Raw genomic sequence first — 13700 nt, 5'->3', positions numbered from 1 at the left:
CTGACGCATGCAAGGTGAGGATTGAGCCATTGAGCCATTGCACCGGGCCCTAATACCTGTTGCTTTAGGTCCTCTGTGTGTACCTTCTAGGAATTTATGACATTTTTCTAGAAGAACTGAAAGGATACTTTGAGGCATGATCACTTGAAGATATTTCTTGGTCTTTCTAAGGAACAGCAGTTCCAGCAAAGATAAACACCTATGGGTGAATTTCCTGATTTTGTGAGCCTGCCAAACAGATACGTTGTTTGCCCTTTTTAATAGTTTTGTTAGTAAATCAGTAAATTATTATTTTTATCAGTAGTCATTCCTTAATTCTCAGGATACTGGTCTTGCTTTCTCACTATTGAGGATATGCAAGGTAGTTTACTCCCTGCTTGAAGGCAGGATTTGCTGTTACTGATTTTTGAGTGCAATGACTATACACCTTCAGTCGAAAACCTAGACCTGTGCCTGAGTTAGATTCTAACTTGATAATATAGAAATGAAGAGGGCCTAGTGTGATGGCTCAGTGGCTAAATCTTTACAAGTGCCAAGATCTTACATGGGTGCTGATTTATGTCCTGGCAGCTCCACTTCCCACCCAGCTTCCTGGTTACAGCCTGAGAAAGCAGTAGAGGATGGCCCAAAGCCTGACGACCCCGAAGAAGCTCTTGGCTCATAACTTCAGATCAGCTCAGCAACAGCCACTGCAGCCACTTGGGGAGTTAACCAGAGAATGGTAGATCTTTCTGTCTCTCCTTCTCTCTGTAAACCTACTTTTCCAATAAAAATAAATAAATCTTTGAAAAAAGACATTAAGCAGTGGATAAGCCTCTTTTTGTGGTTCTAATGGGAGAGGATGGAAAGATTTGGTATTGATGATTACTGTCCAGCAAACTCATAATGACATACTTACTATCTTTCTGCTCAGTTCCAATAGTCACACAGAGCACCTCTGGTTTAATGGTGAGAGGGAACTACACAAAGTGTGTTAAACATCAGAGTGCAGGGCTAATTGAGGATTCTTTGGGAAGCTAACCAGAAGTCTCTTCCTGTGTGGAGACATCAGACCTTCTATCAGATTGGAAGCTCTTTTTTCTTTAGCAGTTTTCACCATCATGTTCAGGAGATCCAGGGCTAATTTTGTAAAACTCTCTGGCCTTACTTTTGTATCTTTCCTGTACTTAGTAACGAATGCACACTGACTCTCCTTTGCTTCGTAAACAAGGGCTATTTTTTCTGTCTTCCTTTTCTCTAGAGCATTTCCACAGCAGTATTTTTCAAAATATGAGAGTTTCAAATAATTGAAACATTTTTGTAAGCTTCTTTATGCCATCTTTCTTTCCTTGGAGAGTCACTGTGCAAGTTAGTGTGCTAGAAACCCTGTGTTAAAAAAATCAGTTTTTCTTTGTTTAACCCAGAATTCTGAAATATTTATTTGTAAAAGGGTGTTGCAGTGCCGTGGATTAGATAGAGCTAGGGTTAGCGAACCACTGCTTGGGAGGGATGCTTACATTCTGTACCGGAGTGCTGATCTGAGTCCCAGCTACATCTGCTCCACCTTCCTGCTAATGCACCTGGAAAGGCAACAGAGGATGCCTCAAGTACTTGGACCCCTGCTACCCATATGGGAGACCTGGACGAATTTCTGGGCTACTGCTTTCAGCTTGGCTCATCACTGGCTTTGCAGGCACCCTTGCCTATTTCTGTTATTCTGCCTTTCAAATAAGTAAGCTTAAAATTTTATTTACAGGAGCAGTGTTGTGGCATAGCAAATTAAGCCTCTGCCTGTGATTCTGGCATTATGCATGGGCAGCAGTTCAAGTCCTGGCTGTCCCACTTCTGATCTAGCTCCCTGCTAATGTGCCTGAGAAAATACTGGAATGTAGGGCCCGGCGGCGTGGCCTAGCAGCTAAAGTCCTCGCCTTGACAGCCCCGGGATCCCATATGGGCGCCGGTTCTAATCCCGGCAGCTCCACTTCCCATCAAGCTCCCTGCTTGTGGCCTGGGAAAGCAGTTGAGGACGGCCCAAAGCTTTGGGACCCTGCACCCGTGTGGGATACCCGGAAGAGGTTCCTGGTCCCAGCATCGGATTGGCGCGTACTGGCCCGTTGCAGCTCACTTGGGGAGTGAATCATCGGATGGAAGATCTTCCTCTCTGTCTCTCCTCCTCTCTGTATATCTGGCTTTCTAATAATAATAAAATCTTTAAAAAAAAGAAAAAAGAAACAAAATACTGGAATGTAGCCCAAGTGCTGGCTGTCCCTTACACCTAACTGGGAGCCTGGAAGAAGCTCTAGGATCCTGGCTTTGGCCTTGCCTAGGCCCAGGGTTTGGTGAGGGGGAGGGGGATTGAACAGTGGACGGAAGGTGATGTGTGGTGTAGAGCAAACATGGGAAGTGGAACAGCCTGGACGGGAACTGGTGCCCGTGTGGAATGGTAGCTTCACAGGTAGAATCTCAATGCGCTGCATCACAGTGCCATCCAAGGGTTACTCGGTATAGAAGTCTAAACTGAAAGCTCCTGTGTGGGGCTGGGGCATTGACTCAGCTGCCTAGTCCTCCACCTCTGAGTACTCTAAGTACTGTTCATTCCATATGAACACCAATTTGAGTCCTGGCTGCTCCGGTTCACATTGAGCTCCCTGCTTATGGCCTGGGAAAGCAACAGAGGACGGCCCAAATCCTTGGGACCCAGCACTGGCGTGGGAAGCCCTCAGGGAACCCCTGGCTCCTGGCTTCCAATCAGCTTAGTTAAGGCTGTTGTGGCCAAATGGGGGAGTAAACCAACAGGAGAAAGCTCCTGAGGTTTGCTTTGCTTTATTTTCACTGAAAAATAGTGCCCACTAATAACAGAACCTGTGGACAAGGAGATCAGTGGAAACTGTATCTCATGGATATTGATTTTTTTAAAGTTTAATCTCTTCAAATGGATCGTACAGTAGCATTATTTTCTTCAAGAAGATTCTTGATTTTCTTTTTCATTTCTTCAGCGACGCATTAGTCATTCAGCAGCATGTTATTTAACTTCATGGCATTGTTAATTTCTTTTTTCTTCCTGTTTTTGTTTTGTGGCTTTTCATTTAAGGGGATGTATAGTAACTGTGTAATGGAGACTATCATATCTAGTAGCATATTATTTAGCTTCATGATATTGTAAATTTCTATTTTTCTTCCTGTTGCTGATTTTGTATTGTGATTTTTCATTTAACGGGATGTATAGTAACTGTGTAATGGAGACTGTCATATCCAGATGTGAGGATACAGTGCAGTATGCTTCTCTACTTCCAGACAAAGATGGACTCTCAGTGAAACTGTTTATTATATCTAGACAGTAGGAAGCTGGACTCTGCCATTGTCCATGCCCACAATGATGGGCATATGAGTATTTATGAAGAACTATAGTATAGTAATAACATAGGGGAACTCAGTGAGGGGGAAGGGATTCGGGGAGGGGGTGTGGGAAATCCCAGGGCCTATGGAACTGTATCATAAAATGATAATAATGAAGGCTATCAAATAAAAATAAAATAAATCTAAGCAAATAAATTGGAGGAAAAAGAAGTATAGAGAATGGTTTGTAAACTTGTTACTTTTAGACTTTTCAAAGGCTTTCAGGTTCTTTGGTAAGCTTGTTTTTATGTCACTTTTCTCAAATGATTATAGAGTTGTGGGGTTTTTTTTTTTAAGCAGAAGAAAATATTATGTAAAACTTGAACCAACTTGAATCTAGACTGCTATAGCTTTGCAGCATCAATAGAGTAGCTAGGAAGTTCTAAAGAAGTTGATGTTTGTGCATGTCTGGCTAATTTTTTTTTTTTAATTATTTATTATTTAACTTCATTAATTACATTGTATTATGTGGCACAGTTACATAGATACTTGGGTTCTCCCACCCCTCCCCAAACCCTCCCACCATGGTGGATTCCTCCACCTTGTTGCATAACCACAGCTCAAGTTCAGTTGAGATTCCCCCATTGCAAGCGTATACCAAACATAGAGTCCAGCATCTTATTGTCCAGTCAAGTTCAACGGCTTCTTAGGTATACCCTTTCTGGTCTGAAGACAGAGCCAGCAGAGTATCATCCCAGTCAATTGAAAGCTCCAACATACCATCAGCAAAAATTTACATCATTATGGAATTAATTGACATAGTAATGAGTAACCAATATGTTAAAAGTAAATGCGAGTTCCCAGCCACCTTCTGTGACCACCTCACCTACACTTCAATTTTAGTTTATACACAACATATAACATTCAAAACATAACATGTTATACATAACATCATATCATCTTAAATTAAGGCAAACATGTGGTATTTAACCTTTTGTGATTGGCTCATTTCCCTTAGCATTATGGTTTCCAGTTTGGCCCATTTGGCCACAAAGAACTGCATTTTGTTTTTTTTAATAGCTGAGTAGTATTCCATGGAGTAGATGTACCATAGCTTTCTTATCCAATCCTCTGTTGATGGGCATTTTGGTTGCTTCCATGTTTTTGCAATTACTGATTGTGCTGCTATGAGCATAGGAGTGCATGTTGGTTTCTCATAGAACAAGTGTTCTGGATATATTCCTAGGAGTGCTATTGCTGGATCATACGGTATGTTGAATTTGAGTTGTTTGAATATTCTCCATACTGATTTCCATAGAGGCTGTACCAGCCTGCAGCCCCACCAGCAGTGGAGTAGGGATCCCTTTTCCCCGCAACCTCGCCAACAAGTGTTGTTGGTGCTTTTATTCATGTGGGCCAGTCTTACTGGCGTTAGGTGGTACCTCATTGATGTTTTAATTTGGATTTCCCTTATTGCCAGGGAACTTGAGCATTTTTTCATATGTTTATTTGATTTCTGGCTAATTTCTTAACCGCTTTATGGTGTCTGTGTTCAAATGTTTTGACAATAGCTTTTGAATTATAGGATGGACAATTCAAATTTTACAAATTAGGCATGTAAGAAAAATAGAGAATAGAGGGGGCTTGTAAAGGGAAAAGGTGTAAGCATTTGGAGGAAGTTTAATAAAAAATGTCATACTGTTATAAATTTATACATAGTAACTAGTAACTATAATTTATGTTGCAAATTTCATATTGTAAAAGGGAGAAAGTACAAGTAATTGTTGGTGGTTTTTTCCAGAAACGGCTACAGAAAGAACTATTGGCTTTGCAAAATGACCCACCTCCAGGGATGACTTTAAATGAAAAGAGCGTTCAAAATTCAATTACACAGTAAGTTATTTAATTTTTAGTATATCTTTTGTTACTGGTATAATAAATGAATTTTTATTCAGTTTTAAAAAATGTTATCCTCATATTTTATTCCATTTGCTTGTCCCAAGAGATTAAATGTATTTTAGTCAGTGCATTTACATACATAATTTGTATTCCATCTTATCATTATATGTGTTGCTGAATAATTATAGAACCTTTTTAAATACTTATTACTTTTATTTGAAAGGCAGGGTTTCAGAGAGAGAAGAAAGACAGAAAGAAATAAAAATCTTCCATTCACTTGTTCACTCTACAAAGCTGCACCAGCCAGAGCTCTCTGAAGCTGGGAGCCAAGAGCTTCTTCCAGGTCTGCCATGTGGGTGCAGCACCCAAACTCTTGGGTCTTTATCTTCTGCTTTCCCAGGCTCTTAAACAGAGTTGGATAGAGGAAGTGAATCAACCAAGAATTCATTGGGGTGCCAGAGCCTCATGCAGAGGATTAGCTTGCTATGCCATGGCACCGACCCTCATAAAGCCATTGCTTTTTAAAAAAAACTAAATCTTGGTAAGTTTTAAAATGATAGATCAAAAAGTTTTGTGTGACTTTTTGTATGAAATGATTCCCATCTGCAGTAAACAAGTTCAGTGTGAGTTGTCTGTCAAATGTTTTTCTTTCAAACCTTATGTATTTTGAAGGATTTAGAGAGAAAGGGAAATCTTCCATCTGCTGATTCTCTCCCCAGATGGCTGTATCAGCTGGGACCAGCACAGGCTGGGGCCAGGAGCTTCTTTTGGGTTTGTCATGTGCGTAGCAGAATCAAGTACTTGGGCCATTTTCTGCTGTCCCAGGCTGCTAATAGGAAGCTGGATCAGAAGTGGGAAAGTCTGGACATGAATCAGTGCCCACATGGTATGTGAGCATTACAGGTGGCAGCTTTACTTGCTATGCCACAACACTGGCCCATCTGAAAGTTTTGAAGAAACCATTTAGGACTTTAACGAGAATAGCAAGAAAGAGGTGTTTCTTCCTCATCCTCCAAACACATTAACTGCATCCAGGACAGAAGGGAAACTGAAAGCCTACCTCTGAGCACTCTCATGGAAAAGACAAAAAATTTGAAACAGTTGCTCCTCTGCACTAACAGGAAGAACTCTCCAAAAATATAAAATGTAAAAGAAAAAGAAGCCAATAAGATAGAACTTTTCTATAAATCAACTTGAACAAATGAGCCAGTTTAAATGTGTATTGAATCCTAGATTTAGGGAGTATAAAAGTGACCAAAATTCATGTAATAATGAAACGGTTTTGGTTTGGAAAACCTCTCTCTTTCTGTGTCTCTCCTTTCTCTGAAAAGTATGCCTTTCAAATAAAAGTAATTAAATCTTTTTTTAAAAGTACCATAAATTTTTACATCTGTAAATTATATCTTTAAAATATTTCTGGATCTCACTTGATGATTCATTTATATCAAATAAAATTTGAAGTTATTTTGAAAGATTATATGTGCTTTCTCTACAAAATTAAACAAAATGCAACTATCTGGGGCCTAGTGCAGTATCCTAGAGGCTAAAATCCTCATCTTGAATGTGCGAGGAGATCATATGGGTGCCATTTCTAATCCCAGCAGCCCTGCTTACCATCCAGCTCCCTGCTTGTGGCCTGGGAAAGCAGTCGAGGATGGCCCAAAGCCTTAGAACCCTGTACCCATGTGGAGACCTGGAGGAAGTTCCTGGCAGCTGGCTTCGGAATGGCTCTGCTCCAACTGTTGCAGTCACTTGGGGAGTGAATCATTGGATGGAAGGGCTTCCTCTCTGTTTCTCCTCCTCTCTGTATATCTGGCTTTCCAGTAAAAATGAAATAAATTTTGAAAAAATGTATCTGATTTTGTTTTCTCTCTGGTACAGGTTGAATCCCATTTTCAAAACACTGTTAATTTGCAAGGTAGAGATTCAGCCCGATTTCCATCCATTGGTTCACTTCCCAGAGGCCTGTAATAAAGCGCTCTGCTGGGCTGGAACCATGAGCCAGAAACTCAGTCTGCATCTCAGGTTTGGTCGGCACTCTGCTTGAACCGTCACCTGTTCCTTCCGTGATACACCTTAGCAGGAAACTGAGATTGGGAATGGAGGTGGAACTTGAACATTCTGTCTGGCATTCTGATACAACTGCTAAGCCAAATGCCCATCCCTTAATCCTGTTTTTAATTTTTTTTTAATATTTAGATTTATGTATTTTTATTTGGAAGGCAGATTTTTACACAGAGATGGTTGCAGTGGCCAGAGGTGGACTAATCCAAAGCCAGGAGCCTGTAGCTTCTTCCAGGTGTCCTACATGGGTCTCGGGGCCCAAGGACCTGGACTGCTGCCGCTTTCTCAGGCATATTCACAGGGAGCTGGATGGGAAGTGGAGCATCAGACTTGTGGCTAAAGTCCTTACCTTACATGTGATGGGATCCCATATGCGCACTGGTTCATATCCTGGCTGCTCTTCTTCCCTTCCAGCTCCCTGCTTGTGGCCTGGGAAAGCAATAAAAGATGACCCAAGGCCTTGGGACTCTGATCCTGCCTGGGAGACCTGGAAGAACCTCCTGGCTTCAGATCAGCTCTGCCCTTATGGTCACCTGGGGAGTGAACCAGTGGATGGAAGATATTTGTCTCTCCTCTGTAAATGTGCCTTTCCAATAAAAAAATAAGTTAAAAAAAAAAATGAAACATGATTCCAACTGATGTCCATATGGGTTGCCAGCACTGCAGAAGTGGCTTAGCCTACTGTGGCATGACACCAGCCCCAGGATACGGTTTAAGATGCTCATCTGTAGACAGCGTTGGTACAGTGAGTACCAGCAGTATGTGGTGCTGACTTCCCATATGGAAATGCCAGTTAAAATCCTGGATGCTTTGCTTTTAATCCAGCTTCCTCCTGTTATACCTGGGAAGACAGTGGATACTGAGCATCTGCCACCCGTGTTGGAAACCTGAATGGAGTTCCTGGCTGCTGGCTTTGTCCTGGCCCATCCCTGATTGTTGAGACATTTAAGGGCAGAACTAGCAGTTTGAAGGTCGATCTCGCTCGCTCTCACTGTCCGTCACTCTTTTGAATTAATTAAATTTAAAAGACTCACAACTGAGTAGAGAAAAAGTGGAGAAAAGGTTCTATTCCTGGCCATGGCTTTTAACTCCTGCTTTGTGCTAGGCTTCAGTGATGGTGCAAGTAATTGGGTCCCTCCCAGCGTGGAGGAGATGTGGATGGAGCAGCTTATGATGACCCAGTACATATGAGCTGGCTCTCTCAAATAAATAAATAAATACCAAATACTTGTTAAGTTTCTGAAAGACAGTTTGGTAGAATGTATTAAGACCTCATAAAGTGTAACTACCTTAACCTTTGAATTAGTAAATACAATGCTACGGTGAACAGAGGGAGAGAGAAAAAGATGGACTTAGATTTAGGGATGATTTGGAAACAATTTAAATATCAATAATGGAGAAAAGATTTGTCAGCATAACACAATGAAATGGTATCACATTATAATCTATGGTTAGGGTGTAAGGCAGTAATTTACTTTTTAATTTTTATTTTTAAAAAAGATTTATTTTTATTGAAAAGTCAGATTTACAGAGAAAAGGAAATACAGAAAGATCTTCTGCCCACTGGTTCATTCCTCAAATGACCACAACGGCCAGAGCCAAGCTGATCCAAAGCCAGGAGCCAGGAGCTTTTTCTGGGTCTCGCACGTGGGTACAGGGTCCCAAGGTTCTGGACCATCTTCTATGGCTTTCCCAGGCTTCAGCCAGGGAGCTGGATGGGAAGTGGAGCAGCCAGGACACAAACTGGCACCCATGAGATCCTGGTGCATGTAAGGTGAGGATTGAGGCATTAATGTATTGCACTGGGCCCAAAAATAGTTTTTTTAACCCAAGTGTTACAAGGGAGGGATCAGGGCATTAAAGCCATTCTGTGAGTTGTTGGCAGCGTGAAATGTTAAACACCAGCTCCTGCCCTACTACCTCCCTAGGGAGTGTACACTGTGTTCCTTTTTCTCTTTCTCACCCTAATCTCTTAAATTTTTTTTTCCCTGTTCTAGGTGGATTGTGGACATGGAGGGTGCACCAGGGACCTTATATGAAGGGGAAAAATTTCAACTCCTATTTAAGTTTAGTAGTCGATATCCTTTTGACTCTCCTCAGGTAATTGCCTTGCTTTTTCAAATTGTGTTTTCAACGATAGCAGAATGTTGAAGTCACAGTTTTTGATTTAGTAATAATGTACAGAAGATTCACTATAAATAGTGGATGGGACCTACTGTTACTCTTATTTGTAATGTAATCAGGATCTTTTGAACATCTTACTCTGTTGGGATTAGGTCTTTGTTACCCCAGATTGTGTCTTCATTCTACACATTAGCAGAAAAGGGTAGAAGTCTGATCTGACCCTTGATTGGTAGAAGTTAGTGTTTTGGAATAACTGGAGATATTTGTTGCTGCATCTTGGGACAGAATGACATGGGGAAGAGGTGAGCACTTGGAGGAGTTAGCACTGTGACTTTGCACTGATGTGCTGCTTGCACAGCCTTTTAATGTGGCAAGCACAGAGTGCTCCATTTTCAGGCATTATAGATGTGGACATTGGCCCCGAATCTTAATGTTGTAATTAAGTAATGACTTAGTACTTAGACAAGGGATATGGTGGTGGTATTTAACAGTAGTAACTGAATAATGAGAGGTTAGAGAAAGGAGCCTCTGGGATACTCCCAGATTTCTGGCTTGATAGAATGGTGGATGAGTTACCCATAATCATTTTCTTCAGAGAATTATTGTAACAAAGTGCTTGAGGTTTTAAATTTGAGATTTGTGACCTGTTAGCTAAAATGCTAAAATTTAGGGGCAGATCTAGAATATTGTTAGCTAATGAAGTATTCTGAAAAACAGGTGTTAAGATAGGAGGAAAATCAAACTTCATTGCCACATTAAAGAATATACTAAACATAGCTGAGTCTTTCTTTGACACGTGGAAGAATAGTTGCATTGCAGTTATTGTGCTGTAGAAAGTTTATTTAAAGAGTAAGATTAAATAGATACTGACTTTGTGAAGTCATCCTGTAAGCAGAAAAGCGTTAAGGCTTTTTGTGAAACATTTTCATCCAAGAATGAAGGGAATGTGCATTGTCCTGTCCTAGATGTCTGTAATAGATCTCGATTATAATCAAAGCAAAAATCTTTCTTCCTTTCAGAAAGTTATCCTCATTTGTTTCCTATTGACTTGTAAGCATTATTTCTGGCTATTAATGTGTGAAGGAAGTGGGGAGTCTAATGACTTTATCCACTTGTCACCTTCAGTCTGTTTTCCATCTTACTTTGTGTTTGTTGAAGATATGTGGAGATCTAAAAGTACACCACACCAAATTCAAAGCTTTGGTCCAGGAGATCGAGAACCTGTTTACTCTTGAAGCTCACAAATTTTTCATCTGAAGGATGATTTCTTAAAAGATATATTTGTTTTTATTTGGGAGACCGAGTTGCAGAAAGAGACGGATAGACAGGTATCTTCCATCCCCTGCCGCATTCCCCAAATGGCTGAAGAGGTTGGAGTTGGGCCTGGACTAGGCTGAGGACAGGGGTCGGGCCTCTCCCTACTCTTTAGTATAATGCTGGCCACACCTCACAAGTCTTGCTGAACAGCAGTTTATATTGCTTAAATTGTTTAACATCTGGAGTGGCACCTGACAAGGTGACTAAGAGTGAATCTTTTTCATTGAAACTTTGGGGTAAAGCAAAGGAGAAATGAAAATTAGGGTAGAGGAACACAGAAATAAAAAGAATTGTTAATATCCAAGGGAATCTTAACTTTGGTTTCATTACATTGAGACTTTTGTCTTTGAGTCCGGCATTGTTTGCTGCTTGCAGCAGTGGCATTATATGTGAGTGCTGGTTGATGTCCTGGCTGTTCCACTTCAGACTGAACTCCCTTGTAATGGCCTGGGAAAAGCAGTGAATGATACCAAATGTCTGGGCCCTGGCTATCCTTGTGGTGCACACCAATTAGTCTTCTGGCTGCTGCTTTCAGCTAGTGCCAGCCCTGACTGATATAGTCATCTGGAGCTTGAACTGACAGAGGATAGACTGCTTGCTCTGACTTGAAATAAACAAACAGATAGATAAATAAATAAACAATTCATTGAAAATTATTTTTGTCTTTGTGATAACATGTATACCTTTGTGATAGTACTACTAATTCTGTATTACCGGGGAAAATCATTAGTGTTGACAACATACACATGTGAGGACTAACAGAAAGAATTGGATTGAATACTGTGTTAAATTTCCAATCTCCAGTCACTTTTGTCAAATATTTTTCATACTGTAAAACCTATATTATATAATATATATACATAATTAAATACCAGACTTTGTTTTTATTATAACAAATTACCTGCTAACTACTGCCATCTATCTGTGATTTTAATCTCTAAAAACATTCGCTCATATTCTGAGGGCAACCTTGGTTTTGTCATTATAGATTGGCATATGTAATTACAGCCTGAGGCTGGCGCTATGGCAAAAGTATGCTGTCTGTGGTGCCAGCATTCCATATGGATGCTGGTTTGTGTCCAGCTGTTCCATTTTTGATCCAGCTCCCTAAGATTGGCCTGGGAAAGCAGTGGAGGATGGCTCAAGTCCTTGGGCCACTGTACGCATGTGCAAGACCTCTAGGAAGCTCTAGGCTCTTGGCCTCAGCTCAGCTCATCACAGCTATTTAGAGAGTGAACCAATGGATAGGAGATCTGTCTCTGTCTCTACTGTATGTAACTCTGCCTTTCAAATAAAAGTAGAGTTTCTTTCTCCAATTTTCTTTTTCTTCTTCCTGTATCTGGGGGAAGGGGGGAAATTGCATCCAGCATTCTAACCTCATCAGTACCCAGGGGTGAGGGAGCCACCCAATATCATCATAATGTCCCCTGTGTGGCATGCTCCAAGGGTACTGCTTATGTGGTTTTGATAGTTCTGAGATGCTGTTGATTTCGTTGTTCCAAGGTTGATGAAATCCTTCCAAGGTCCACTGGCTGACACAGTCCACCTTAGAGTATCCATTCGCCCAGATACTTGCTGTCAACACTTGACTGGGAGCGTTTCCCAATTTGTTCTGCCTTCTATGTACTAGACATCCTCTGCGGGCCTCAACGAACTTGTTTCCTGTCCCACATGTGCATCTTGGCATGCTGTCTATTGCACTGGCTTCAGCAACTGAGGAGGCCCAGTTCTGACACATGCACTCCACAGTCAGACCACAGATCCTGTGATTTCCCCATGGTTGAAGTTCTGAGTCCAGTGGTTCAGTTGAGGGAGGTCCCCAAAGGAACTTCATCTGATGTGACCCCAGACCTGATTGCTGTGTGTGCTTGCCAGTACCGGGTCTGGTTCAGTCTGTCACCCACATTAATCTATACACACAATGGTGGTTGCATTTGCTGGGTTAGTTCTATCTCCAGCCCCTTCTTTTATGTAAACCACTGGATGCTGTGACCCAGGCCAGCCCTGCCCACCATACACTTGGCCCTCCCATATACCAGTGGGAACTGCAGCCCAAAGTGACTCCCGATAACCCTCCCAGGCCAGTCACCAGCCCTGGATCCTGCACATGGTGGTATGTTCAGCTACCTATTGCCCTCTATCCCACATGCCATTTGGCTTTTGTACACACACCAGTGGGTGCTGTGTCCTAGCTCAGTCCTTTTGTGTCTTGGTTCACTCTTTAAATGGCCACTACAGCCAGAGCTGAGCCAATCCAAAGCCAGGAACCAGGAGCTTCTTCCAGGTCTTCCGTGTGGGTGCAGGCGCCCAAAGCCTTGAGCCATCTTCCGGTATTTTTCTAGGCAGTTGGCAGAAAGCTAGATTGGAAGTGGAGCAGTCATGACTTGAAGCAGGGCACATATGGGATGCCAGTGCTGCAAGTAGAGGATTAGCCTGTTGAGCCTCTGTGCCAGACCCATGGAGTGCTGCATTTTTTGTTTTAAAGATTTATTTATTTTTATTGCAAAGTCAGATATACAGAGAGGAGGAGAAACAGAGAGGAAGATCCTCTCTGTCTGATGACTCACTCCCAAGCAGCCACAACAGCCGGTGCTGTGCCAATCCAAAGCCAGGAGCCAGGAACTTCTCCAGGTCTCTCACATGGGTGTAGGGTCCCAAAGCTTTGGGCCGTCCGCGACTGCTTTCCCAGGCCACAAGCAGGGAGCTGGATGGGAAGTGGAGCATCCAGGATTAGAACCGGCGTTCGTATGGGATCCTGGCGCGTTCAAGGTGAGGACTTCAGCTGCTAGGCCACTGCACTGGGTCCCCAAAGACTGCTTCTAATACCGAGTTGGGACTTCAGATGTGATTCATGTGCATTAGATCCTTTTCTAACTTTCTAATATTTCTGCACAGTAGGTTGCTTTTCAAGATTATTTTACACATGTGGTTTATTCAATAAGAGTATGTGCAGTCTCTGATTGTAAACTGTTTGACAACTT

The 13700-nt window shown here is 41.9% G+C and overlaps 1 protein-coding gene across 3 annotated transcripts in view; it reads left to right on the top strand.

Moving 5' to 3' along the window:
• Nucleotides 1-13700, top strand: part of UBE2W (ubiquitin conjugating enzyme E2 W) — a 59319-nt gene that overhangs the window by 23450 nt on the left and 22169 nt on the right. For all 3 annotated transcript variants that reach the window (XR_009246100.1, XM_004588053.4, XM_058668742.1), the window contains 2 exons: nt 5117-5208; nt 9276-9378. Coding sequence is in view for 2 of the 3 variants with exons in the window: in XM_004588053.4 (XP_004588110.1) it covers nt 5117-5208; nt 9276-9378 (195 nt within the window). In the remaining variant the exon portion in view is untranslated. The remainder of the gene's footprint in view (nt 1-5116; nt 5209-9275; nt 9379-13700) is intronic.

Source organism: Ochotona princeps, chromosome 9, assembly GCF_030435755.1.
Source record: "Ochotona princeps isolate mOchPri1 chromosome 9, mOchPri1.hap1, whole genome shotgun sequence".
Lineage (NCBI taxonomy): Eukaryota > Metazoa > Chordata > Mammalia > Lagomorpha > Ochotonidae > Ochotona > Ochotona princeps.
The sequence above is the reverse complement of the archived record's forward strand: the minus strand, read 5'-3'. Positions and strand labels throughout refer to the sequence as shown.